The sequence below is a fragment of the Podarcis muralis genome, chromosome 7, assembly GCF_964188315.1.
Source record: "Podarcis muralis chromosome 7, rPodMur119.hap1.1, whole genome shotgun sequence".
NCBI lineage: Eukaryota > Metazoa > Chordata > Lepidosauria > Squamata > Lacertidae > Podarcis > Podarcis muralis.
This window is the reverse complement of record NC_135661.1, coordinates 38,355,503-38,383,460: the sequence shown is the minus strand read 5'-3', so window position 1 is coordinate 38,383,460 and position 27,958 is coordinate 38,355,503. Positions and strand designations below refer to the sequence as shown.

The 27,958-nt window shown below is 43.9% G+C and overlaps 1 protein-coding gene across 1 annotated transcript in view; it reads left to right on the top strand.

Moving 5' to 3' along the window:
- Window positions 1–20,812, top strand: part of MMP2 (matrix metallopeptidase 2) — a 31,497-nt gene extending 10,685 nt beyond the window's left edge. Inside the window, exons 4-13 of the mRNA XM_028740122.2 lie at window positions 995–1,123; window positions 1,935–2,108; window positions 6,605–6,778; window positions 7,274–7,447; window positions 9,684–9,839; window positions 10,636–10,765; window positions 12,747–12,883; window positions 16,133–16,292; window positions 17,461–17,570; window positions 18,839–20,812. Coding sequence (XP_028595955.2) covers window positions 995–1,123; window positions 1,935–2,108; window positions 6,605–6,778; window positions 7,274–7,447; window positions 9,684–9,839; window positions 10,636–10,765; window positions 12,747–12,883; window positions 16,133–16,292; window positions 17,461–17,570; window positions 18,839–18,942 — 1,448 coding nt within the window. The 3' untranslated portion in view covers window positions 18,943–20,812. The remainder of the gene's footprint in view (window positions 1–994; window positions 1,124–1,934; window positions 2,109–6,604; window positions 6,779–7,273; window positions 7,448–9,683; window positions 9,840–10,635; window positions 10,766–12,746; window positions 12,884–16,132; window positions 16,293–17,460; window positions 17,571–18,838) is intronic.
- The last annotated feature ends 7,146 nt before the right edge of the window (window positions 20,813–27,958 follow it).

Here is a 27,958-nt window from a genome sequence, read left to right as displayed (position 1 = left end):
TGTTGGGCTAGATGGGCTTTTGGCCTGAACCAGGAGGGCTCTTCCTATGTCATTAAGTCTGCTCCATTCTTCTGGGATTCTGCCCTTCTATCCCTAGGAAAGAGTTTCACTTCTCAGCTATGCTCTGCCAGTGTGTCTCCAGCTGGCCTTGCTCTAACCTAAGGTACACATAGCTGAGAACTCAGGGTTTGGATGGGAGCATCTGACATTTGTTTCCAATGGCAAGGGATCAAACCCAGAAAGTCCTCAGTGATGCAAAAGTGGTCACCGCAGGCAGTGTCATTGGCCAGGCTGCTGGTGAGAAACTGATTAATAACAGGGTTATGCCCTTGCCAGGAGGTTGCTTTTCCAAGAAAAGCTTTCTGTGAAATAACGGGAGAAGCCAAGAACTCGGCCTTCACCCGAGGAGGAAGGAGAGACTTGAAATGACTTGGTGCAGAAAATACACACAGCTCTATTCATAGACACCCAAGGGGAGGGAGGGAGGGAGGGAGAGAGAGAGAGAGAGAGAGAGAGAGAGAAAGAGAGAGAGAGAGAGAGAGAGAGAGAGAGAGACCCTGAATAGCTCCAAGGTAGAACATCTGCTTTGTATGCATAAGGTTCCAGGTTCAGTTTCTGGCATCTTAGTATAAGCCAGTTTCCTATGTTGGTGGGGAGACCACAATAAAAAAGGCAAAAAAGGAAAATGCAGTGTTTATTTATATATTTCAGAGGTGTGTTTTCCCGCTACTGCCAATAGGTCCCAGAGAAGATTTTTCATCAATAAAATGTAAATCAGCACAAGAGATTAAAAATCAAATATAATAAAAAGAATTCCTTAACTCACAACGCACACGAAGTAAAACAGAAAGGGAAGCATTAAATGATTCATCAGCCCATAAAAAATTGTAGAAAAAAACAACCTAGCTATTTTAAAGAGGGCATGATTATTCAACCATTTTAGATATTTGTTTTCCTGTATTTAATGCCACTTGATTTCTTCTTTCTTCTGCAGAGCATGGTGATGGGTATCCTTTTGATGGCAAGGATGGTCTCCTGGCTCACGCCTTTGCCCCTGGGCCTGGGGTTGGTGGGGACTCCCATTTTGACGATGATGAGCTTTGGACTTTGGGTGAAGGACAAGGTATGGCAGCTGCTGATGGATTCAAAACATCGCTGAATGTCGACTGTTACCAGAAAGACTGGACAGCAAAACAGTGTAGATCAGCCTTCCCCAACCCAATACTATCTAGATGTTGTTGGAGTCCAGCCCCCACCATCCCTGACCATTGACTATGCTAACTGAGGCTGATGGGAATTGGAGTCTAAAATACACAGAGCACACCAGGTTTGGGTAGGCTGGTGTAGATTTAGGGCTGATCCCTCAGAATTACCTTCAGGTGACCATTGGCAATGTTGGCTCAGGATGATAGGCGTTGGAGTCCAGCAACATTTTCATATGCTAATATTTAGGAACTTATGCAAAATACTATAATTTAAATGCATCTCACACCAGAGTGGGGAAGATTAGAACCAGGTGAACGGTGAGCACCAGCTCCCTTTGCTGTCCAGGCAATAAATGTTGATGGGCAACTTCAAGGCATCTGAAGGCAGGAGTAACTCACCTAGTTGGCTCCTTGCCTTCTGCCCTGCCAGTCTTGAAGGGCTGAAGCCAGCACTGCCACTGAGCAATAGCCAATGTCAGGAAGGCATCAGATAAACAATAAAATATTGTTTTTTTAGTGGGTCACATAAGGTCTTCACAGATTATCTTACATTAAACAGCTTCTACTATTTAAATGTATTTCCAGATGACTCTCCTGTAGTTCAATGTCTAAGCAAGTTCTGCTTTTAGCTACAGTGTTCTTTGACACCCCGCTCTAGAAATTCTGCTGAGAAACTCACATTTATATTTTGACCCCTCCTGACAGAGTCTCTCTTCTTTCCCTTTCAAGTTGTTAGAGTGAAATACGGCAATGCAGATGGGGAATTCTGCAAATTCCCATTCCTGTTCAATGACAAAGAATATAACAGCTGCACTGACGCAGGTCGGAGTGATGGATTCCTTTGGTGTTCGACAACATACAACTTTGATGCGGATGGCAAATATGGATTCTGTCCCCATGAATGTAAGTTGACTGACAGAAGCAGAGAGCTGTGCTTTGTTTTAATTTGGAAGCATATTGTGGCCTTTCCCAGATGACATGTATGATGTCATTTAGTTTCTCATTGGAAATATGGGGTCAATGGTTGTATCAGTGTGCCTCCAATTGTGTAAGCTGGCCAGGTCCCTCCCATGCAAAATCCCTTTGGAGACATCAGAGTGCTGGTCTGGACATGATAGTTTTGGGGTGCACTTGTGGTATCATAGTGCTTTAAATAGAAGGTACAAATGTGGCTGAAATCTCACCGCTATGAACATGAAACCAATCAGCTTTTTGCGTTTAAGATTTTTGCCCACTCCATCCCAGATATTTAGCAAAACTAGAAAAATGACGTATTTAATCTTGTTTTGTTTGTTTGGTGTTGTTTTTCCAAGGCTATGTTTCCCCATAAGCTTGCCACAGAAGGGGATTCCCACCATAGGTGATAAGATGTCCCCTGGTGTACTCCAAGAAGCCAAAAAATTAGAGACAGGCTCTTACTCAGTGGTCGGCAAGGCTTACTGGGCATGGGCTGGATCATTCCCGTGGAGATCCTCCGTGGGCCGGACCAGTGCAGTGCTACACTGCAAATCGCTTCTGCGCATGCCCAGATGTCAAAAATCACGCCTGCGCAGAAGCGATTTCCGGTGCTGCAGACATGCACAGATGCAATTTCCGGGGTCTGGGCATGCGCAGAACCGATTTCCGGAGCCGTGGAAGAGAGTCCCCACGCCACTTTAGTGCAGCACGCAAGGACTCGCCGAACGGGCGTCTCGGTTTGGGATTGGCTCATGGGCTGGTTAAATGACCCTCATGGGCCACTTCCCGTTTACTGGAGCATTATGCCAACAACATATAATTTGGACTTGGGAATCCCCGCAACTGGTTTTCTGAGGCAAAACTCTTTCGGCAGTGGTGTTGCTAGTAGCCATGATGGCTATGTACTCATGGATAGTTTTATCCCCTGTGAATTTATCTACTCTCTTTTTAAAGCCTTCCAAGTTGGTGGCCATCTTGTGGCAGTGTATTCCCTTGTTTAAGTATGCACTATGTGCAATGCTTAAATTTGTCTGGTCTGAATCGCTCACCATCGAACTTCACTGGATAACCTGAATTTCTAGTATTATGGAGAGGGAGAGGGAGAGAGAGATTACTCTTGGCTTGCTCTTTAATTCTTTTTTAAACTAGAATGGGTGGAATTTGAACCACTTGTATTCAAAGCATGCATTCTGCCACTCTCTGCTCGGGGAAGTGGGTCTGGAACCTGAAGAATAGCGGTGCTAGCACATCACACTAATAAAATCTCTGCGAAATAAGAGCAATGCTTTATCTTGGGCAGGTACCAGGAAATAGACCCTACTCATTGTAAGTACAGTAGAAAAATATGAGATGCGCTTTGATGAGTTGCATGTGTCCACTTCCATATTGTAAGACAAGAATTATAGAGCTCTTATCGGTCTCAGAGATATAACTGTATGTTGCCAAAGATAGGAAAAGTGAGATGAGACCATTAGATCCCAGTTATCTTCATTCTGCCACATTTTGTTGTACGGGAAACCTTGAAGCTTTCAGAGGCAGAAAATGATTTTTAAGCTCAGCAAATATCTTGGGGCTTTTCTTCTTCTTACAAAGCTCTTCAAGCTGCCCAGTTTTTAAGCAGAGAAAAACTGACGCTCTATACTTTGAGAAACCGCACATTCAAATACTGAGGGGAAAGTTCTGTGGAATCTGGCAAGCTGAGCTTCTATTTGGTTCCTTGCTCTTGCTAGCTGTGGATATAGAAAGCCAAGATTTACAGACAATTTCTCTCTTTGAAATTTGGAAGGAATTCTTAAAGGGGAAAAACTTGTTCACAGATTGTAAAATTGGTGCGGTCTGTTGTTCTCAAGCCAGGATGTCAAATGTGGAGACAATTTTTAGGAAGGAGGAAAGTTAGATGCTAAATATATATGTATCTACTTTCTCTCTGCCAACACGCTTCGCTCTTCCTAATAAAATATCTCTCTGGCTGGTCCTGTAGTAGGAAATGATGTCCCTGTTCTCTTCCAGCATAATGTCCTTCTATTTCTTATACACTAGCAGCATTGCCAGATCCCTTAAATGTCGAACCTGACACTTGGGAGGTGCAGCCTTGGAGCTAAAAGGTGATGCTTGGCAGAATTGGGGGTGGAGACTGTGAGAAAAGGTGCAGCCTAGTGGTACATGAGGAGCACAGAAGGTTGGACCATGCCTTGTACCAATGTACCACCTACTAAGCTACCAGGAAATGACTCAGCACAAACAATACAGAGAGAGTTTGAAGGAGAATGCAAGCTATTACTCCTGCTTGATTCTTAATGATAGCTCACACCACCTGAAAAACGGCTGACACCTCCAAATGAGGCTTGTGGATGAGGTGAGGTGGAGAGAATTTCAGAAGCAAAGAAGTAGCTTGCTCACTTGAATCTTTCCACTCATCTTGATAGCCTTCCTCCATCTTCCATGGAGGCAAATCAGTGGCATTATCACAGTTCAGGTACACATTCAGGCAGGCAAAAGCACCTGAGGAGGATGCAGAGCAGGGTTGGTGAGTGTGTGGTCTTGGAAGAGAGGCATGGTCAGAAGAGGCCTAGGGACAAGATAGAAAGCCCTGTGGAGCCACATCTGGTTCTCAGGCCTGAGGTTCCTACCTCTTTTTAAATACTAAACCCCATGGCCCTTATGTTTCAAATGAGCACCTTCCAGCTTGCATCCTGACCGGGACAGAGTGACTTCTTTCTTTATGCTTCTCATATCATTAAAGATTTCTCTGCTGTTCACACAGCAAAGAAGGCTAAAGAAAATGGCAGAAAGACAAAGGACTGTTTGACTTTTCCCTGTGTCTTCCTGTGTCAGCCAGGAGCCTACAGTCACTCCAGGATGAAGCAACATTGTACTCAGTTTCCATATGTTTGTGATGGATTTGGGTTTGTTTTTTTGCAACTTGTACATGGCTAATAAAATGTGCCTTTGAAAATGTGGAGGCGTACAGCTGGAAGGAGCTTAAGTGGAAAGCAAGTGACTCATCTTAGCTCACTCATCTTTTTTTGTTTGCTCCAGCAAAGATACTTTGCAGAAAAGGAATTAAAACACAGGCCTTTGGATAGCATTTCTTCTCCTGGAACTGCTTTGCCCTAGATCAGGAAAAGTGGGGAACCTCAGACCCAGGGGCCAAAAGTGGCCAACTTGTGAGCAGAGGATTCCCTCCTGTGGTGCATTTGAGGTCTTCCCTTGGTGCTTCCCTCTCTGCCCCATTGGTCATTGAGCTGAAAAAGAAAGTTGAGAGAGTGACTCTTTCCCACTTTCCCTTTCAGTTCTGTGTGTGTTTCAAAGCTCAGAAGAGCCTTGGATCTTACTTTTGCCCAGATCTCTTGGGAGAATCTGTGCGTGCACGTGCACGTGCGCGCGCGCGCACACACACACACACACACACACACTTTCTCTCTTTCTGTCTCTTGGAAGGGAGTTGATCTGAGGGAGAGAAATGATCAAAGGACGTGCTGCCCACAGCATTCACTCCAAAATCCAAATGTGCCTACATTGAACTAAAAAGGTTGACATCCTCTGGTCTACAGTGTTTAACTGGACTTCCTGGCAGACCAAGAATGATTCATGGGCTGCAGGTTCCTCGCTCCTAGAAGGTTGCAGGTCCAATCCTGGACAACCACTCTCAGTCAGTGTCAACTGTGCAATGGTAGCAGCTTTCCAGGGTTTCAGGCAAAAGTCTTTGCCAGCAGTACCTGGAGATACCAGAGACTAAGCCTGGGACTTTCTGCACACAAGGCACACACTCTACCATTGAGCTTGCATCAAGTTATATAGCAGCAAATCCAGAAGTGCAGGATCCCTTCATCATTGTTGCAGGCTGGATTATACAGCTTTCTAAGATGATAGAATAACCTTACAATTATACAACAGTAAGGGGTGCATTGCAACCATCAATGCAGATCCCCATGTGTTGCCTTTCAGCTAGATCTACTATTTTCTGTGCATGTACATGGGCAAATGTTTTTGAGTGCTCCAATATCATCTTTTGGGGTGACTTGAGTTGTGTTTTTCTTGAAGTTCCATGGTATGTAATAGAACTTGTGCACTGTCCTTGTGAAACAGAAGCACCTTGTGTTTTCAGTGTTCTTAAATGTTTAGCTTTGGAGCAGACAGAATAACCCTGTGGTGACCCCAGGAGTCAATCCTCAGTAGCTGATTTACCTCCTTTCACTCTGATTGGCTCCAATCAGAACAAAGAGTGAGAATACTTCTTCTCAGTGGCTGCAAAGCTCCCCTTTCATGCTGATTGGGCAGCTCTAGGAGATGGGGACCCTACTGCAGAAGTAGTAATAGGTCTTGGCCTCATCACTGATTCCAGACCACTATACCTCTGGCCACGTAGCCACATGTGCAGTGGATTAAAGCACAAATGATATCTTCCAAAAGTTTGAAATGTCTCCCTCCTTCTTCTGCAGTGCTATTCACAATGGGTGGAAATGGTGATGGGCAGCCGTGCAAGTTCCCCTTCAAATTTCAAGGCAGCACCTATGATAGCTGTACCACGGAAGGAAGAACAGATGGATACAGATGGTGTGGGACCACTGAAGATTATGACAGAGATAAGAAATTTGGATTTTGTCCAGAGACAGGTAGAGTCGCTTTGCTATTGCATGGGTAGATTTATGCCAATGAAAGCAACCTCTCCCCTATGACATTGGTGGCTGTGTGTTAATGTTTCTTAAATCGTTACTCTTCTTTTGGAGAGAGGACCTTTTCAGGTTTCTTAATCTCCTAAGGATGGGAGGATGGAAAGAAGCAGTTGTTACTTTTTCATGCCAGATGATGATGTATGGTAGTGGTGGCAGGTGGCCTTTGGGACTGGTGGGGTAGAAGGCCCAGGGACCACTAGTAGGTGGCGCTAGAGCCAATGACGGGCATAACCAGAGTCATCTTGCTCCCTGCTGAGTTCTGCAGGGGCAACACTGCAAAAAATAAGATGTGGGTAAACTGAAGGAACCAAAAGCTGAAACAAACTAGAATTCCAGGAGCACAGACAGAATGGCAGAGTGAATCCACAAAATAATGAAGAGACTGAATGGGAAAGGGAGACATCAGCTCTTATTTTTGCTTCTTCTTTTCTGCAGCAATGTCAACGGTTGGTGGAAACTCTGAAGGAGCACCCTGTGTTTTTCCTTTCATATTCCTTGGGAATAAGTACGAGTCCTGTACCAGCTCTGGGCGTCAGGATGGGAAGATGTGGTGTTCCTCAACTAGCAACTATGACGAAGACCGCAAGTGGGGATTTTGTCCAGATCAAGGTAGCTCTTTTCCTCATATTTATTATTTGATTTACATCCCGCTTTTTCTCCAAGGAGCTCCCAGTGGCACACATGGATCTCCCTCTCTTCATATTATCCCCACAATAACCCTGTGAGGTAGATTAAGCTGAGAATTTGTGACTGGCCCAAGGTCACCCAGAGAGCTTGAACCCAGGTCTTCCAGATTCTAGTCTAACTCCCTAACCACTACACCACACTGGCTGTCATATATGCATACTAGCTTCAGTTCTCTAAAGTAGGAATTGGGGGGTGCACAATCACTCTAGTTCCAACATGGATAGGGATAAATTCAACACAGTTAGCATTTAAAGGTGAACCTACATATCTTGACCTTTCTCAAACAATATAGAAATTGAATCAATGTCATCCTTCAATATTTGCACTTCTCTGAATTTTGCATTGTGGTTCTCCCATCATGTAATATATACAAAAATGCCAATGCAGGGGGTAAAGTGTGCATACATATGCATATCTTTGTAAAAATAACATACAAAAATATATTGGGGGAAATTACTTTGCAAAGATATGTATTCTATATTAGGCAAAATCACACACAAATGTGTGCGTTAGGAAACATTTGGAATAAAATGGTGGTGGAAACTGAGGTGGAAATATGGAGAACTGAACTTAAAAGTTGCAAAATGAGAAACAAAACTGCTGGTCTCCTCCCACCCCTAGGGAAGAAATAACAGGGCTGCCCTCTGGGGTCTCCCGGGCTCTACACATGCCTGGAATGATTCAGAGGGGGGGGGGCATTTTGTGATTCACCTCAGGTGCCAAAATGTCTTCAGCCAGCCCTGCTTGTGGACATTCCACTATGTCTCTGTGTGAATTTGGTTAGGATGATTCCAGGGGTTCCAGGGAAATCCTAAAAACAATATGCATCTTAAAACAGTCACCTGAGCAAAAAAGCAAATTGAAGTGTACCTATGAAGCACACAGAGAGTTGTTCTGCATTCCCTCTTCTTCTTAGTCTTGCTTTTAACAGCATATAGCTGCTTGGAACAGCTTCTGAATGTGGCACCTCAACAACAACAGATAAAAATTATTTAAAAAATAGTGCAGGAAGTGACTGTGCACTATTTTCTTCTCTTTTATTGTACATACAACCCTCATGCTTTATGGCTGGGTGCAGCCATTTTGCTGTGCATACAACCCTCCCTCCTCTTAAACATGTTGGTCTTGGGGGAAGCTTGCAAAACAGATTGAAGGTCCAGATTGTGGTTACGTTTGTCCTTGGTGAATCAAAACATCTCACTTAGGCACTTCTCAGAAATACGACCTAGAATATTATGCAGAATAGATTGCAAAACAGCAAAACATAAAACAAATGAGTTGCCTTCACAACAGGAAGAAGAGTTGTCTCATGAAATTTCCTAAGTGATGACCTTTGAAGAGAGGAACATAGGCAGCATTCAACTGAAGGCCAGAACAAAGTTTACAAGCAGATGTGGTCACATGTGGTTATTTCCATATTAAATTGAACCCTGCTTTTTTGGTAATTCTGATAATGTGGAGTGAACCTATACATGTTTCTTGTTGTTGCTGCTGCTCCTGCTGCTGTTCTCATTCTTCTTCATTATTCCTTGCAAAATTACAACATACAATGTTAAAAACAGTTAAAACCAATTTCAGTCAAGAAAATAGGGTGGGTCCCAAAATATACATTTATCAAAGGCCATGGTAAAGAGATTATATTCAACATCTGACACAAAATACACAATGAAGGTGCCAAATGCACCACCATGGGGAGGGAATTCCACAGCTTAGGGGCCACTACCAAAAGCGTATGTAGGGAAGGAGGTGGTCCTTCGGATATTTAAGGCCTAAGCTGTTTGTGTATGTCAGAGGCCAGGGCACAACACAAGATCCCACTCTGCTTTCCACACTCATTCAAAGATTTCTGAAAAGAAGCTATAACAGTTGAATGATACTGTAACTGCAATGGCACCTCTTTTCCTTTGTGCCAACAGTGCAGTGTCACCTGTCCCCGGGCTTTCTTTGCTGAACACCTGGAATATTTTTAAACATTCCATAGCACCTCAGAAGCTTTGCTAGCACAGCTAGGCTATGTCTGATTTCAGTACACAGAAGCCGGATCTCTTCCAACCCCTAGTAGCAGAGCTTTTAAGGAATAGTCAGATTGGCTCTGCAATTAAATATAGAGATAGCATTATGTTCAAGCTGCCCCAAACCCGGTTTGTTTTTCTTTCAGGCTACAGCCTTTTCCTGGTTGCTGCTCATGAATTTGGTCATGCCATGGGACTAGAGCATTCTGAAGATCCTGGAGCACTCATGGCCCCCATCTATACCTACACCAAGAACTTTCGGCTTTCCCAGGATGACATCACGGGAATCCAGGAACTTTATGGTAATGTTTCCACTTGTCCAAAACACATGTACTACATTTTGGCATATAGCAGAACACATACTGTCCAAAGAAGCTTAGCTGATACAAAACCCCCTGAGACATAGGTATTCTACCTGCCAGGCTGCTACAGATAAGACTGAATATCGCTTGCCACAGGGTTGGCCCTACCATTAGGCTGAGTGAGGCAGACTCCTTGGGCAGAGAATGCTGAGGGGCAAGAAGCAGTGACAAGGTGCTGGAGGACAGATCTGCGTGCCTTTCATTCTGCCGTGGGGCCCATAGGCTCTCAGTTGCAATGGACGTATGAACCCAGGGACATAAGAAGTTGCCTTATACTGAGTCATACCTTTGGTCCATCTAATACAGAGTGATGGCAGCTCTCCAGGGTTTCAGACAGAGGACAAACCAAGCCCTACCTGGAGGTGCTGGGAGTGGAACCTGGAGCTTTCTGAATGCAAAGAAGATGCTCTGTCACTAAGCTGCAGCCCTTCTTTTTACCACTGGATCATGCTGCCCCATTTCCAATGCTAACATAAGATACAACTGCCAGTCTGGTCAGCTTCTGTCTATGGAGCAAGGGAGTAGTCATTTGTCCTTTGCCTCATGATTCAAATGGTCAACCCTTTCCATCCACCTCTATTTGTTGCCCTGATCCTCAGGCACTACATTTTACTTTCACCAGAAATAAATTTGGAAATGAAATTGTGTTGTTGTCCTCTTGTTGACATCTCCTTTTTAAAAAAGGAATAATCACATTAAGACCTCATTCCTTTATCAACCTTCCCTTTATTTGCAGGGGGCTCTACTGATGTTGGTCCAGGCCCAAGTCCAACACTTGGGCCAGTCACCCCTGAACTATGCAACCAAGACATTGTATTTGATGCTGTTGCTCAACTCAGAGGGGAAATCTTCTACTTCAAAGACCGGTAGGTGGGAGGAAATAGCCTGTTTTACTCAAGTTATCTTGTACCGAAGCGAAAGCAGAAGCCGAGGGCCTATGATCAAGTCTTATTCATGTTGTTGGGTTCTGCGGGGTCAGTCTGGATGATGCCTTGAATCAAGTGGTATAGATAAATAAATGAAAAAGAGGAGCAGCATCTGATGAACTACATTCATTGAAGGAAGGGACTCTTGGAGATAAACTGAAGTTGGCATGTTTGCTGTATCTGGGACTTCCTGTCTCTCCCTTTAATTCTCTACTTAGACTAGCTCTTGTTTTGCTATGGCAATAAACATGTTAAAAGTATTGTCAGCAGTACTGCCAAGAGAAGGAAAACCCCAGTTCCAATGTTACAAAACTGGCAACGACGAAAATGTCAGTGGATATTGCATTGTTCCAGACATTCAAGAACTGTGTACATTTTTAAAATGACCAGATTTGTTCCAACAGTTTTGGAAGCTGACCCAGTTATGTGTGGTGCAGAAACATGAGAGGCTTGGATGCTTTGACTTAAACCAAATAACCCATCCAGGCATGCTCAGGAAAAGGAGCTTTCAAAATCCAAGCCACTTAATAGTTGTTGGTGCCGGCTGCATGCCCAGAAATCTCTCCCCTGTTGAATTTTTCAGCTGGAATTCTCTTGGATTTTCCTGAAGTACTAAAATGGCCCTTTCTAACTTGCTAACTCTGGCTTGGAAAAGAAAGGCCCTGTTATCTTGTCTCATCCCTCCCTCCACTGCAGAGAGACAGAATGGTTCCATATCTGAGATCAGGGATTGGGATCCTGTGGCCCAGCAGAAGTTCATGAACTGCAGCTCCCATCATCCCTGACCATTGGTCATGCTAACAAGGGGTTGTTTGGAGCTGGAGTCCAGCAATATATTGAGGGTAACAAATTGCCATCTCTTAATACAAGGCATTCAGTAAATTAGTTGCTTGTGAGATTAGCTCACTGGTGTCAGCTTCCCCCCTCCCTTTGAACAAAATATGGAACCTTAGATGGAATAATATCTAAGGTAAGTTTTCTGCTCTGTCAATGGAAAAACTTATAGAGCTGTATTCACTTCATGGTATACTTGTTGTACTGGTGAAATGTCTTGCAGTGCAAGAGAATGCATGAGCAGATTGCTGGTAACTTTGTTGCACAACAGATGGCACAATCTCTTGTGCAATGAGTTTCTGCCAGTGCAGCTGTTGTCTTGGTTCCATCTACTGTTGAACATTAAAATTAACCCATCCGCTAGCACAAAGGCCCTTGCAGTAGTGAATGGAGAACACTGGGTACAACCCAAAATTTGCTTCCCCTGTGATGACACGTGACCACTGACCTATGATAGTATCTTATACATAAAACAGCTCCTAAATTACCCGCTTTATTCCTCTGATGAGCGGTTTTAATGCTCCAGGCTTCATTTACAGCCAAGCTGTTTGATAGATGATCATTAGATTTGATCTTTTTGGTTGCTACAATCATAATCATCCAGAGTAATGCACCCAATACAAATGTTGGCATTTGCCAAATGCGTATCCATCTGTTCAATGTGCAGCGACGGGGATGGTTGAAAGGGTTTAAGTGCCTTGTAAATGGGTTTATTTGCTGGGATAATTGAAGCACCAAATACATTCTTTTTTTTCTGTTCTGCGGTAAGAATTAATGTAAGTGCTAGAGAACTTGTTATAAACCATCAACGGCTGTGTGCGGCGCATTAAGGTGTCTATGGGACAAAAATGCCTCCCAAAGAAAGGAAGGCTCACCAACCTTTGATGCAATTTTGTTTTAAAAAAATCCTAATAGTTATGTTTGTGTTGCTGATGGATTGTGTGTGTGTGTGCATACACACACACACACACACACACACACACACACAGGCACTTAAATACACACACGCACCTTTGCCAGCAGTGATGAGAAACAGATGTGCCAATGAATCAGCCCTTTGTAAACTCACTGTGATTTTTCTGCCTAGATTCATCTGGAGGACGGCAAACCAACGAAACAGGCCAAGTGGTCCTTTGCTGATTGCTACGTTCTGGCCAGAGCTCCCAGAAAAAATTGACGCTGTCTACGAGGCCCCTCAAGAAGAGAAATCAGTCTTTTTTTCAGGTAGGCTTGGCTGGAAGGTGTACAGTAAGCACAGTTTGCAGAAGTATGGCATTCTGTATCCTTTTATTCTGTAGACCACCTTCTTAAATGATAAACTCTGGATGGCTAGCTCGGGGCCCTCCAGATGTTGTTAGACTGCAACTCCCATCATCCCTGGCCAGTGGCCAAGCAGGCTGGGGCTGATGGGAGATGTAGTTAGGCAACATCTGGAGGGCTAACCCTGACTTAGAGGGGGAAAGTCATGATGAAACACAATTCATGCCATCAAGAAATGCATGAAAGACCTTTAAAAAATAATAGGTTAGAATCCTGGTGGTGGGAAAGGGGGCTTTAACCGTTTAACCCATTATAGTCCTCTGTCCCTTGCTATGCCTGCTGGTTGTTTACTACTACTTCTTCTTCTTCTTCTTCTTCTTCTTCTTCTTCTTCTTCTTCTTCTTCTTCTTCTATAGCAAAGTGCTTCTATCTGAAACCAAAATATACAGCGATAATAAATTAAATATAAAAGCACTGCATGCCCTTTTGTGACTCACAAATCTGCTGGTTGTGGCAGCAACTTCCTTCTACCTAATGGTAGGGCTGGACCCGTGACTTGGGCTTTTCATATTTTGCAGCAGCAACTCCCAGCTTGTTGTTAGGATAATGTGAAAAGGACCCCAGAGTTCTGGGACAGACCAACAGGCCACTCCCTGTGAAGAGGAATTGACTATTAAACCTTTTGTGTTCTGTTTTTGTTTTTCATTTGGTTTCGGATTTGTTTGTTTCAAAGTATTGTAATTTTTTCTTGATTTTATTATTTTATCTTTGTGTAAACCGCTTTGAAGGTTTTCCTTTTTAAAAAAACATCAAACAGTGCATACATTTTAAGAAATGAATAAAGTAAACCACCAGGAACTGTAGCTCTGGGAGACGCTCAGCACCATTAAGAAATCTCAGCTCCCAGGATTCTCTGGGAGAAGCTATGACTGTTTAAAGTGGTGTTATAGTGCTTTTAAATATATGGAGTGAATGTGGTCTCATGGGGCAATGAAAGCGAGGGAGAGATTGCATTTCCTGTTGACCATTTATGTGTGTGCCTGTTGATATCTGCTGCAGTTGTGCTGGCTGACCTAGTGGAGCTGGGAGGTTGTTGTCAATGTTTTGAATAACTGAGCCAGCAAAAAAGAAAAGTGTGTTGTTATCCATTGCAACATGACTAAACATCTCCAAGCATGCTAAAGGGAAAAAAGGGAGAGAAAACCTATGGCTAGATGCTGCTCAACAATTTCTTTATAGGGAAGGGGAAAGTCTGATAATGAATTCCACATGGCTGAAGGGCCGCTGAGTTTGAATTCCATGATAAACTGGATGTAGCCAAAACACCTCATTTGTCTGTGTCCAAGCATTACATCCCCACTCCCCCTGTGGGACCGTAGGGTGAAGTAGGGTTTTAAATACTCTTTGCTGAAGAAATTTACCGTAGTTAGCTCACTATATGGAAAAATCCAAAACAATGCAAACTGGCAAATTGCTAAGAGGTCAGCAAGCAAATCTGTGCGTTCCAAATGTTATCAAACAAAAACACCCCCAGTTCCCATCTCAAGTGAGTAAGAGTCATGTGGTGGGCCATTGCCCAATTTAAAATAATGTACAGGCTAACCTAAAACTAATAAGATGACTTCTTTTTCTTTAAAAAGAATATGCATGCATAAACGTTCTGGTTGCTTGTGCACATGGAAGCTATAAAGTATGTAGGTTATACCAGTAAGATGAAACAATAATGGGTTTGAGTTCTTGGTTTCTGTTTATACCATCTGCAGTGTGGCATCCATCTCTGAACCACTCCTAAAAGCGCAGGCCTCAAGCATGCTCAGTTCCAACTTTTCTAAAGAAACGCTTTTTCCCTGTTGCTCACTAGGTCACCGCCACATATATTACAAAAGCCTCTCTATCTCTTCCTGGAGGGTGTCAAAAGGTCAGAGTCAATGTGGCTCACTCTCAAGGAGAGGACTATGCTAACAGCACTACTCAAACTTGAGATCCACCAGGCTGAGAGGGTTTAGATTTGGCTAGTCTTGAGCTTTCCCAGCTCAGCCAAAGCTATACTGGCACAGGGGCAGACTTGGGTCTTTCAGATTTCAGCAGGCCAGAATTCAGTGCCCTCCCCATGCCTCTCGCCTTCCATTCTGCTCAATTCATAGCATAGTTGTGATGCCCCGCAGCGCCCCTTAGGCTTGGTGCCCAGTGTGGCAGAACCTGTAGCGCTGCCCCAAATCTGCCTTTTACTGGTGTAATTCCCTTAGCCCAGCTGAGCCGGAGATATGCTGGTGCAAATCCCTGGCTCAACTTCAGCCAGCGGAATTCTTACCAGCGGGAAGGTAAACGGCGTTCCGTATGCTGTGCTGGCTCGCCAGATGCAGCTTATCACGCTGGCCATGTGGCCCAGAAGTGTCTGCGGACAGCGCTGGCTCCCGGCCTATAGAGTGAGATGAGCGCACAACCCTAGAGTCTGGCAAGACTGGCCCGTATGGGCAGGGGGTACCTTTACCTTTTAAATCCCCCCAAAGTACCATTCCAGGGGTGTGGCAGCAGCATGGCAGGGACAGGACAGAGCAAGGAGAGACATCTATTCCAAACCCCTTTCAACTTGGTCCTATGAGCTAGCAGCCCAATGGATATTAGCCAGCAAAAAAGGGTAGTGTAAGTGAAATTCCAACTGAAAAGAGTTTGGGATAGGGACAACTTAATCTGGTGAAAATTACATTGGATTTTTTTAAAAAAATTGGGTTGCTCTGTTAATTTGTCTCTCTGGTACACAAACTATTGTTGCTTTCTGGTGAGTGTTCTGTTGAGAATTCATCTTGCTTCCTTTGCACAAAGTCTGAAGGGAAGTTATATGGCATTATGTTAAGCAATTGTTACCCCATACTTTCCCGTGAATATCCCCCATTGTTTTCCTTACCGGACAAAGTTCAGCTTTTCTGGAAGCAGGTTAGCTGCATCAAAATGCCAAATCCACTTCAGTTGCACAACCTGAATTTGCCAGGATGCAACTGTGTATCCCATTCACAAAACAGAAGCACCCCCCGAGCCCCAACTTTTGAGCTGGAAAAGTTCTGAAATGAACTTTTGGCTCCTCTCTACCCATTCCCCCTTTAGCTAAACTGTGAGGAAATCTGAGAAGCTCGGATCGAGGTAACCCTTTTCCCTTCCCGCTAACCTCATTTGTAAGTGAGATCATTATTAAACTTGATGCTTTTGTTTTCACAGGAAATGAATACTGGGTTTATTCAGGCTACAACTTGGAAAGAGGTTATCCAAAGAGACTCACCAGTCTGGGTTTACCTCCTGATGTGCAACGTGTCAATGCAGCTTTTAGTTGGAGCAAAAACAAGAAGACCTACATTTTTGCAGGGGACAAATTTTGGAGGTAATACCTTTTCAGCAGGCAACCAGTGGCTGGACAATACAATGCTGGGCACTTATTCCCTGCTAAGATTCAGATTTCAAGGCATTTTGCTTTTGCTTTGATGGAGACCAGAGCATCTCAGTTGCAGGAGAGTCAAAAGCAGTTTAGATTAGGGATACGCAGTTGCTTTGAATGAATCCCGAATCACATGTAGAAGTTGGGGATCTGTGCCTCAACAGAGCAAAACTGAGTTCCCGTGATACACACGACAAGGTGGAGATTTAGGCTGATCCATAGCTCTCTGTTGACAGTGGCTTAGAGAAAAGATAAATAAATATAAACTAAACCATATGGAGGAAAATGAAACACTTTTATTTCCTTCTCCCCAACCCAACCCCAAATGGCATGGAACCCGGATATGTATACTATTAAAATTAATGAGCTGCCCCCTAAGATTGCAGTCCTCAAGCTTTTTCTCAGGCAGAAACATTTTCCCAGGCTTTCTTCAGTGTTACTACAGGCTCATATGGAGCTGCCTTCTAGTGGGACAGACCATTGCATCATCTAGCTAGGGGATAGCTGATGTGGTATGTGCTACCTGTTGCTGGACTCCAGCTCCCATCAGCCTTGACCAGCATGGCCAGTACCCAGGGATGAAGGGAACTCTAATTCAACAACTTCTAGGTAAAGGTAAAGGGACCCTTGACCATTAGGTCCAGTTTGTGACTGACTCTGGGGTTGCAGCGCTCATCTCGCTTTATTGGCCAAGGGAGCCGGCGTACAGTTTCCGGGTCATGTGGCCAGCATGACTAAGCCGCTTCTGGTGAACCAGAGCAGTGCACAGAAACGCCGCTTACCTTCCCGCTTGAGCAGTACCTATTTATCTACTTGCACTTTGACATGCTTTCGAACTGCTAGGTTGGCAGGAGCAGGGACTGAGCAACGGAAGCTCACCCCCTCACGGGGATTCGAACCACGGACCTTCTGATCGGCAAGTCCTAGGCTCTGTGGTTTAACCCACAGCGCCACCCACGTCCCAAGGCACCTATTGGGCTACCCCTGATCTAGGCCATTATAGTCTCTTCTGAGCAGAGGTGATACAGATGGGCTTTGTGGAAGACAGCAGCTTGTGGCATTAGGTATTTGGTATGACTACTGCAAAACTCTGCTAATATTTAATATTTCACAGGTACAATGAAGTAAAGAAGAAAATGGACCCTGGCTTCCCTAAATTAATTGCAGATGCTTGGAATGGTGTTCCAGACAACCTAGATGCTGTGTTTGATGTGAGCGGAAGTGGTAAGTTGCCATCTTGTTCCTAGTGTCAGTTGCTGTTGCTGCTGCTGCTGTTGCTTCTGAGGTCGATTGCTCCAGTCTGCTGCATGAATCCTCAGAGACATTCCCTTTGGAGGTGGTCACCAAATCGGCTGATGGCTTGGCGTGCCGCCTGCAGCCGCAGAACAGCTTTTCTCTTCAATTAAAACGTCCCACTGCTGCAAGGAAATTTAGGAAGCCTGACCTTTCCTGAACTTTTCCGGGCTGTCTAAATAACTCATCTCCAGCAGAGTAATCAAAACCACTTTTAATGCAGCACAGATTGTGGTTAAGAACTGCTGCATTCATTGCTGTGCCGGCAACCAAGACTCCCCTTGAACTGAATCTCCTGAATAACTAAGGACCTTTCATGGGGGTGGGAGGAAAGAAAGATTAGACTCTGGTTCAATTTATATCAATTTTCTCCTTTAAAATAATATAATAAAATAAAATGGTAACTTAAAACCAGTGTGTGTGTGAGCATATGTGTGTGTGTGTGTGTGTGTGTGTGTGTGTGTATTGCCACAAGTAAATACTCAAATAGAAATTCTCAGCGTCTCCATAGAATCACAGTTCCCATAAAGCATATTTAATGTGACTTATGTTTGTACTACTGAAGCATCTTAATAATTATTTTTTGTAATTATTGTTGTTGGGGGAGGGGGTTTCCTAACACCACAAGGTGTAACTCAGTGGTTCCCAAACATTTTGGGGGCACCATCCCATTGGTTCTGTAAACTCATATCATGTGCTCCCTACCCTATAAAAAGCATTATTCAGTTTGCATGGCCCCCTAAGGAAGATAATAACACAATAAATTTCAATACAGTAACAATTAATTGCATGTTTGTTCAAAATCCAGTTAAAGCTATTTAGCTTAATTCATTCAACAAAATAGATGAATGTGATCCAGCAACACCAGCTTTTCAAAGTCTGATAGTCCTTTACACCTCCGTTGCCCCACCCCAGCCACCCCTTGCCTCTTAGCAGTCTCCTAGGCAATCTCACCGCTCCCCAGGGGGCAGTACCACTCATTTTGGAAACCACTGGTGTAACTGGATATCACATAGCTTGAAAGCCCCGGAGTTAACTAGTCATAATAGTTGTTCTAGACTGAACAAAGTTCAAAAGTCTCCAGCCAACGTCAGAATCATTGAGTTGAACCATTTTCCATGCTTTGCTGTGGTTTTTGTGAGTCCCATAAGTTTGTTTTACATGACAATGAATTGAAAACACTTACTTCTTCTTTACAGGCCACAGCTATTTCTTCAAGGACTGGTATTATCTCAAAATGGAAGACCAGAGTCTAAAGATTGTTAAAGTTGGCAATGTGAAATCTGATTGGCTGGGTTGCTAAGCATCGTGTCATCTTAATAATGTCAACTACAGCAAAATCTACACTTTTTTGTTTTTGTTTTGTAAAAGTCTTATGTCTTACCTGCAATTAGAGATAGATCTGTATGCTAATTCATGGGCCAGTCTGGTACTGGCACCAAGTCACTAAGTACCACTATTTGACAGAACTTTGTTTTATTATTATTAAATCCTTCTGTTTAAGCATATGTACTTAGAAGCAAGTTCCATAAAATGCATGGAATTTCCTTTTAAGTAGATGCATATAGAATTGGGGCACAGTAGATCTTTGTTTCTTCCTCTCTTCATTCATTAATTTAAGACTTTTGCAACTTTTTGGCATGCAGCAAGTTATGTTTACTTATGTAGCCTGACACTTGCTACATTTTTCTGTGTGTGCAGATTGGTGCTAAGGACAGAACAGCAAACTCTGAAGGAATTCTCACCTGAGCAGAGATCAGATGTTTGAATGTGCCTGCATATAAATAAATAAATCCGCTATACATTGAAAGCTAGCATTGCAAGGAGAAAGCCAGGGTCAAACATTCTTCCTGACATGCTAGCTTTCCAAGAACATTCAAACACTTGATCCCACAGCTACAGTCTGAAGTGTTGCTATCTAGCAACAGATACTTCACATGGAACTGCTGATTATGTAACTTAGTTCTTAGTCACTTGATAGTCAATGGATTTCAACAGGTCTTGGTGAGGCCATAGTAATGTACACTACTGCAGCCAAAGTAAAATTGTACTGTCTTTCAAAATCTAGCTCCATCCCCCCAAAAGAAAATAATCAAAATACTCGAGTACTTGAAATGGTTGTTTGCCATTTAAAACATATCAGCGCCCAAATATCCACCAAGAGGGGCCCTCAAATCTGTAACTTGGATTTCAGAATAAAAATGTTGACACATGTCCTTTCTAAGCTTTAATGTGTGTTTTCTGTTATGTTTTTAAACCCAGCTTCAGTTCAAGTTTGCCAAAGGGTTGGATGCAATATGCTTTCTACTCAGAGTTGACCCATTAAAATAGATGGACCTAAGTTAGTCATGACCATTAAGTTCAATGAGTCAACTCTGGGTTAGGACTAATGTTGCATCCAAGTTATGCTCACTATCTGTGAATAGTTCCATTCCTTTGTCATTCCCTGGAAAACGTCATTCTTTCTTTACATTTGCATTTCTTCACACACCAAAGTGGAAAGACTGACCAAAGGGGCACAGGATGCCTAGGAATTGGTTGGAACAGGATGGGATCAACAGGGACAAACTTGTATGAAATATATTGTTTTAAAGTACTTTTTACTGGAATGCCTTTACCTTAAATTAGCAAACTGCTTCTTGCACTTTCTTTCCTATTACAACCTCCCCCTCCCTTTCTTTTTATACGGTTATATCAAGGTGATTCCTCTTCTCTGTGGCTTCATTCACACGGCAGTTCATTCCATTTCCCCAGCTGTTAATTTCCACATTATATTTTGGCTTTCATGTGACACAGAAAGCCACTAAAGAAATATAGTGATATATTCAAGTTTAGCAATTTGCTTCAAGGAAAACAAAATGTTTGCAAATAACACATCAAGTTGCACAATATTCTGCGGTATTTCCAGAAGTAGCATTTATGTTATGGGAAGGCTTAAATATAATGCAGAAATTAACAGTAAGGAAAAGTGGAATAAATTATTGTGTGAATGCAGCCTCCATCTCTCCCCTGCTCCTTCCTTGTTAGATTTAAAGCATTGGGTGATGCCAAGTGTTCACTGTACAACCTGATGGAATATTTTATGTTCAGAAAGATTTTTTTAAAAAGGGAAAGTAAGTCTGCATACATGAAATGTCAGTGGTATAAATAAATAAAAGAAAATAACAGTTCCAGCTCACGTATGGTCAATTTCTGAACTGATTTGTATTTTGGGGGAATCTGGATAGCTTATTAACTTGCCCAATTCTCAGGAAGGTGGTAAAACTGTGCCTGGGCTCACTGGTGGAGGAAGGGGGTGCGGTGGGTGACATCACCGCCCTGCCCCACTGGGATGCTCACCGCTCGCCGGAGCAGCTAGCTCTGCCTCTGCCTGGTGCGCTGGTCCTGGGGGCTACTGAGAGGCGAGGTCCGAGTCCAGTCTGAGGACAATGGTGCGGTATGGAGGCTGTCCATCCAGGCTGTAGCTGGGTCCAAGGCAGGGAGTCGGGTGGGGTCAGGAACTCTGGCAGAAGAGCAGGACAGGGTGCAGGCAGGAACAGGTTAGCAACAACATTGCTCCTGCAACCTGGGACTGCGGCTGACTGGCTTTTATCTGCCCCAAGGCATAGGGCGGCCCCAGTCCACAGGTGACTCGCCTCTCCTGGCCTGGAGGCGAGCACTCCTCCTGCAGGAACTTAGTTCCCTCCGCCTCTCTGCCCTGAGCCTCTGCAGCTCAGGAGAGGCTGGAGGGTTACCGGACCCAGAGGCAACCTCAGCTTCCCCTCATGGGGTTGAGAGTGGAGTACCTGCAGGCAATGGGTCCTCCATCACCTCAGGAGCCAGAGCAGACTCAGCTGGTGCCTGCACCTGAGGATCCAGCACAGGTGAGGACCCTTCAGACTCAGGCCCCAGCCCCGGCTCCACTGGTTCTGGAGGCGGGGTCTCCTGTGCAGGCTGGGATTCCTCAGGTTCAGCCTCTGAGTCCGAATCCCAGGCCATCACACCTGGGCTGTGCCATGTCAGACACTGAAACTGTGACTAACTGCATCAGGTTATACAGTGGTACCTCGAGTTAAGAACTTAATTCGTTCCGGAGGTCCATTCTTAACCTGAAACTGTTCTTAACCGGAGGTACCACTTTAGCTAATGGGGCCTGCCGTGCTGCCACTGCACAATTTCTGTTCTCATCCTGAAGCAAAGTTCTTAACCCGAGGTACTATTTCTGGTTTAGCGGAGTCTGTAACCTGAAGCGTCTGTAATCTGAAGAGTCTGTAACCCAAGGTACCACTGTACTATAGTCACCCTTTAAGCCTCAAAAGTGTCTAACATAGGCTGGCAGCAGCCCTCCAGAATCTCAGGCGGAGGTCTCTTGCATCACTAAGTCTTTTAACTGGAGAGGCGCCAGGAATTGAATCCTGTGTGAGGGTAAGGCTCCTTTAAGAGATGGGATGGAAGACACAGCCAAAAGGATATTAGAAATGAGGGGTGTAGCCAACAGGAGTGAGAATGTGAGTGGGGGGCAGAGAACAAATTGGAAAGTTAACTAAGGGGGAGGTCTCTGGTGCTAAATCACTGTGAAATGTTGGTTGTGAGCATACAGCTGTTTCCAGCATCACTTCGTAATACAGAGCTGGAGACCCAGGGAACATTCCAAGCATGTACCCTATGCAGAGGCATCTCTTACACCCTTGGCAAGGAGCTGTAACACACGCACACCCTGAAAAAGTCACTTTACTGCAAAAGCAACATTAGAAATTACTACATTTTACCCGACTGAAGTACTCACAAAGTGTCTGGAGCGAGGGTGAGGCAAGGAGGAAAGTTGATAAAAAACCACAAGCCTTTCTCTTGTGCATGATCCCATCATGACAGCAGCGGTGCATCACCACACAAACAAGCACTGTAGTCTTCATACTGCCTTGCCATTTCTCCTACCGCTTAGCTGCCAGCTCTTGTTTAAACTCATGGCCTTTTCTGCAGTGATTTTTGCACACCCGCACCCAGACCTACACCCCTGGCAGGGACCGATTTTGCTAACCCCTAGGTAGGCCTCTGTCTCTACCACTGCCCCTTGCCTGTGCTTAGTCCCAGCATGCTGCCCTATGGTCTGGCATAAATGTATGTACAAAGGTAATTATATAGGCATGATTCCACCTAACAGTCTAGAGATCAAAGAACTGCTCAGTTTCCTTTTTGCCCTCACTTTCCTTTTTACCTGGAAGAGCTTTTGAAAGGATGAGGAAGCTATGCCCCCTGCCTGGCCAATGGCCAGAAATGGTGGAATTTGTAGTCCAGCGATATCCGGTGGGCCACGGGTGCGCTTCCTCTACTCTGTTGGACTTGCCTCTGGTTTATTCTGACTTGATAGACACTTGCCTCTGAATGGCAGGAAATTCAGGGCAACCTTTCTAAGGTCAGACATCTTTGAAATGGCATTAGTCAAGATGCAATGGATGTTTAGTGAGTTTAACTGCTCTCGTTTATGAATGGGGTGGGGTGAGAAACCTGGGGCTCTCCAGATGTTGGAATCCATCTCTCATCAGCCCTGGACATCATATCGTGACTAAAGGTCAGAGAATTATGTGAGTTGTAGTCCAGTAACATCTTGATGGAAACAGGTTTCCCACCCCCATGGGTTAGGGAATTTTGCTTAAGACTACGCAATGTTGTAAGGGACGTGGGTGGCGCTGTGGGTTAAACCACAGAGCCTAGCACTTGCCGATCAGAAGGTTGGCGGTTCAAATCCCCACAAGGGGGTGAGCGCCTGTTGTTCTGTCCCTGCTCCTGCCAACCTAGCAGTTCGAAAGCACATCAAAGTGCAAGTAGATAAATAGGTACCGCTCCGGCGGGAAGGAAAACGGCATTTCCGTGTGCTGCTCTGGTACGCCAGATGCGGCTTAGACATGCTGGCCACATGACCCGGAAGCTGTACGCCGGCTCCCTTGGCCAATAAAGCGAGATGAGCGCCGCAACCCCAGAGTCAGTCATGACTGGACCTAACGGTCAGGGGTCCCTTTACCTTTACATTTTACACAAAGTTGTGGAAAAAATTGTATGTAGCATAGCTTTTCCAGGCTATGTACACACTCTCATTTACTCTGCAACTAACATGCTCCCACTACTGGTTTGGAGAGCCATATACAACAAACCAATAGCCACAATCTGTATCTAGCCTTGTTGTTTCTTATGGAATACTGCATTTAGATGTGTGTTCCCACAAACCAGCTCCGAACAGAGAAAAAAGAATGGCACAGCTGCATCTAAAACTGGTAATGTGTATGCAGCGCCAGTCCTTGGTAAAAACAAAAAACAAATAAACAACCCTCTGCTGACCAGATCATTCCTTGTTTTCTCTCAATGCCAGCCACCTTGAAGGATGCAAAGATAGTAGTACAGAGAAGAACAATGGCATCACCTTCCTAAAACCCAATTTACAAAGAGCAGCAATCCCATAAAACACAACCAAACTTTCAGGAAATCTCTTAACAGCTCATAGTTGTCCCATGCAAATGCCTCAGGGACATCTCTGAAGGGAGGAAACAGACTTGTTCCAGACAGTGACTAACTTGTTTGGCCATGAGGGCTCTGTCAGTGGAGCCAAAACAAACCCCAACTTTAAAAGAATAATTAATCTGAGCATACATTGGCCCAGCATTTGGTAATGTGACAAAGCAGTTGTTCTAATGCAGGAGGTCTGCTTCTTTTGCAAAGCAAGCATTTTAAACCCCTGGGATCAGCTTTGTGGGCCAGGGCTTTAGTTTTGCACATTCTAGAGCTGAGAGCTGAGAGCTGAGAGACAGCTTCACCCGTGAGCAAAAGGCAAGGGAAGTGGAGGTGGCCAGCCCTGAGAGCCACTGAAAGAGGCATGAATCCATCAACTGGATGAGCCCACAGCAGATTTGCTATGTTGTGTGTGCATTTCAGACCATATTCACCTAAGAAGAGAAATCAAGCAAGTCTGGCTCTCTGAAGCTGGAACAGACCTTCTCCAAAACCATTTCTCCTCCCAGAATGTTGATGCTGATTATTTCCCAGGTATTCACTGACTACTCTGGTACTGAATGATTTGGGGCAAAAATAAACCTGATTGCTTCTGGAACAGAAATTCTAGTCAACATACTAGCTATCTCTTGTGGAGGCTACTGCATTCTTCTTAACATTTATAGCAGAGCTTTCCAAACTGTGTATCGCGACATGTTAGTGTGTTGGCTGCAGTGTGTAGGTGTGTCACATGAATGCTATCCGTGCTTCTCCTAGGACTGGAAAGGGGTTGTCCCCAACATAAAAGTTTGGAAAGCTCTGATGATAGAGTTAGGCTTGAGTTTTCAACCCCAACTCTGTTGTGATCTCATTGGACTGACTTCCTCTTCTTCTTGAGCCTCAGCCTAAACATCTGTAAAATAGGATGAACCAGAACCTTAATAAGTAATGGATACACAGCTTAGGTCCAAGCTAACTGAAAGATCATATTCCCTCACATGAACCTGCCTGGATTTTCAGGTGTTCAAAGGAGACTCTTCTCTCAGTCCCACCCGCCTCACAGGAACACTTGGTGGGGACATGGAGAAGGTCCTTCTCAGTGGCTGCTCCCAGACTCTGGAACTCCCTCCCTGGAGATGCTTGTCAGGCTCCCTCCTTGTTGTCCTCCCACAACCAGGTGAAGACATTCTTTTACAGCAGGCTTTTGGGAACTGACTGTTTTTAATGAAAGGACTGGTGCTGTGCTTGTCTTATTGTAATTATCTGTATATTTTAAACATGTGAGATATATATATATATATATATATATATATATATATATATATATTATTAATTAGATGGATTTTAATTGTTTTTAATAATTGTTTTTTCTATGTTTCTAGCAATTCTTGTTTTTATTTGTAAGCCACCTTGAGTCCCACTAGGGAAAAAGGCGCACTACTACTACTACTACTACTACTACTACTACTACTGCTACCCTGAGCCTTCTTTATAGAACAAATTATATATCTAAATTAAAAGGGCACTATTACAGTTTAGAAATTAAATATATTGTTTCTCCTGTGCTTTCATTTCAGTTACACTGTCTTATAAATATATCCTGAAACTGTTACAAATGGATCTTTGAAGAGTTTACAGTTAGGAACAAGCTAGCTGATACAGCTCAATAAAATGGACAAACACTGACATCTGGAGGCTAGATAAAAGACTGCACAGTTCTTGGGATACATGTGTCAACTCATTGTAAGAATCTAACTTTTGAACAAGTTTCCTGTTTGGATTCTTTCCTCTGCTACAGTAGCAAAAAACAGGGGTGGCATCCCTTATGGCCTTATGGACCTAACTTCGTCATGCTACTTAATTTCAAGGGGTCTCCTCTGAGTAAAACATAGTTAAATGTCATCCATTGTCTGTTGTATCTCAGTAGCCATGCTGCTACTACTAATCGTCAATACAGACTTTCCTTCTTGTAAGTTTTCTATCTCCACAAAAAAAACATTCTATTATTCTGACTCTTCCTTAGGGCATTTTTGAATTTCTTTAGGATTTCAGTGGGTGTGGTGTGTTGAGCTTAAGTTATCATTGCAAAGTAGACAAGGGTTGTGTGTGTGTTTTTTCTTTTTTCTTTCTTGCCTGTAAATGTTTCTTCATCACTCTGCAGCCTCCCCAGCTGCCCACACTTCCTGATCTGTAAAAGCCCCATGTGAGGTGTTACATCACAACACCTCCCCCTGGACCATAGCTGTCAAGTGTCCCTTATTTGAAGGGACAGTCCCTTATTCCAGCGCCATGTCCCGCTGCTGTCCCTTATTGATGGATGTCCCTTAAATGTCCCTTAAATGATGTCCCTTAAATTTCAAAGGAAGCAGCTCCTCTCCCTCCCTCCCTGCTGGCCAGGGAGGAGAGAAGCTCCAACTGTGTTGCTTGGCTGTGTTGCTCACCCAATAAGAAGTCTAAGAACGACTGGGGGGTGGAGCGTGCATGCCTTGTGTGTGGCTAGTTAATGCAAGCTGAGGGTTTTTTTTAATGCTGGACGCCATTTTGTTGCACGTGCTGCTGCAAACTTTGCAGTGCAAAGCCAGGCCGGGGAGCCATCTTAAGTTGAGGCTGCATAGGCCTTGTGGTGCATGTGATTCAGATTCTATTCAGTTGAACCTCTGGTTACAAAGTTGGTTGGACAGTGTTCTCGAAGCTACCAGCATGAGTTTGACCAGACTGCAGGAGGACAGGAAGACTGGAGTGCCTGGAACAGGTGAGGCTGCAGGTCCCTTATTATGGCTGCTGGTCCCTTATTTTCAAGGCTGCTGGTCCCTTATTTTCAAATCTGTAAGTTGACAGCTATGCCCTGGACTTTGGTTTAAGTGTGGACACCCAGGAAGAGTGAAGAGTGCATGCCACTGGTGAGATGCTTTGCAGAACAAAAGGATGAACTCTTAAAAAAAACAGTGGGAAGGAATTTGGGCACAGCATCACTTGAGAGAGACTACTTTTATGCATTTCATTTATGAATGGGTTCCTATGAAGCACCTCAAGGCAATCTCACAACACAACAAAAACGTACATGAAACTATTGTTTGTTTTTGTTTGTTTGTCTGTATCTCACCTTTCTCCCAGAACTGAGACTCAAGGTGGCTCACACAAATTGAAACAAATACAAATAAAACACTAAAAACAGATAGGCTATAGTTTCAAAGTTACTGAGCTACCTATAGCATTAAAACAATGCAATAAAGGACAAAAAGGATGGAGCCAGTCTAGCCTCTCTAGGAAAGGCATTCCAAAGTGAGGAGTCATTGGTGACTCAGAGTTCAACCATCATTGTTCAGGGAAGTTTTTAATGTGTGACATTTTAATGTATTTTTAATCTTTGTTGGAAGCCGCCCAGAGTGGCTGGGGAAGCCCATCCAGATGGGCGGGGTACAAATAATAAATTGTTATTATTACTATTACTATTATTGTGGTGAAATGTCTGACAGCCACAGAAGTTAAACACACCCATCCATAGGTTTCAAAGCACAATGAATACAAAGATGAAAGAATAAACATCCTCACAGAAAAACAATAATCCCACAGTCACTGTGAAATAAACTGAAAAGCTTTCCTTGATTTACAAAAACAAAACAAAAACAACTTTGGAGGGTAGAATATGAACCAAACAATTCAAAAAGGAGATTCTGACTAAACATCAGGAAGAACTTTCTGATGATAAGAGCTGTTTGACAGTGGAACAGAATCCCTCAGTGGACTCAGTACCAATTTATTCATGTATAAGCTATATACAGGGTGAGTCCTTTAAAAGTGGCCCCGTGGATACAGAGTACACATGTTCCTATCACACCCCACTGCTACTAACATTCTGA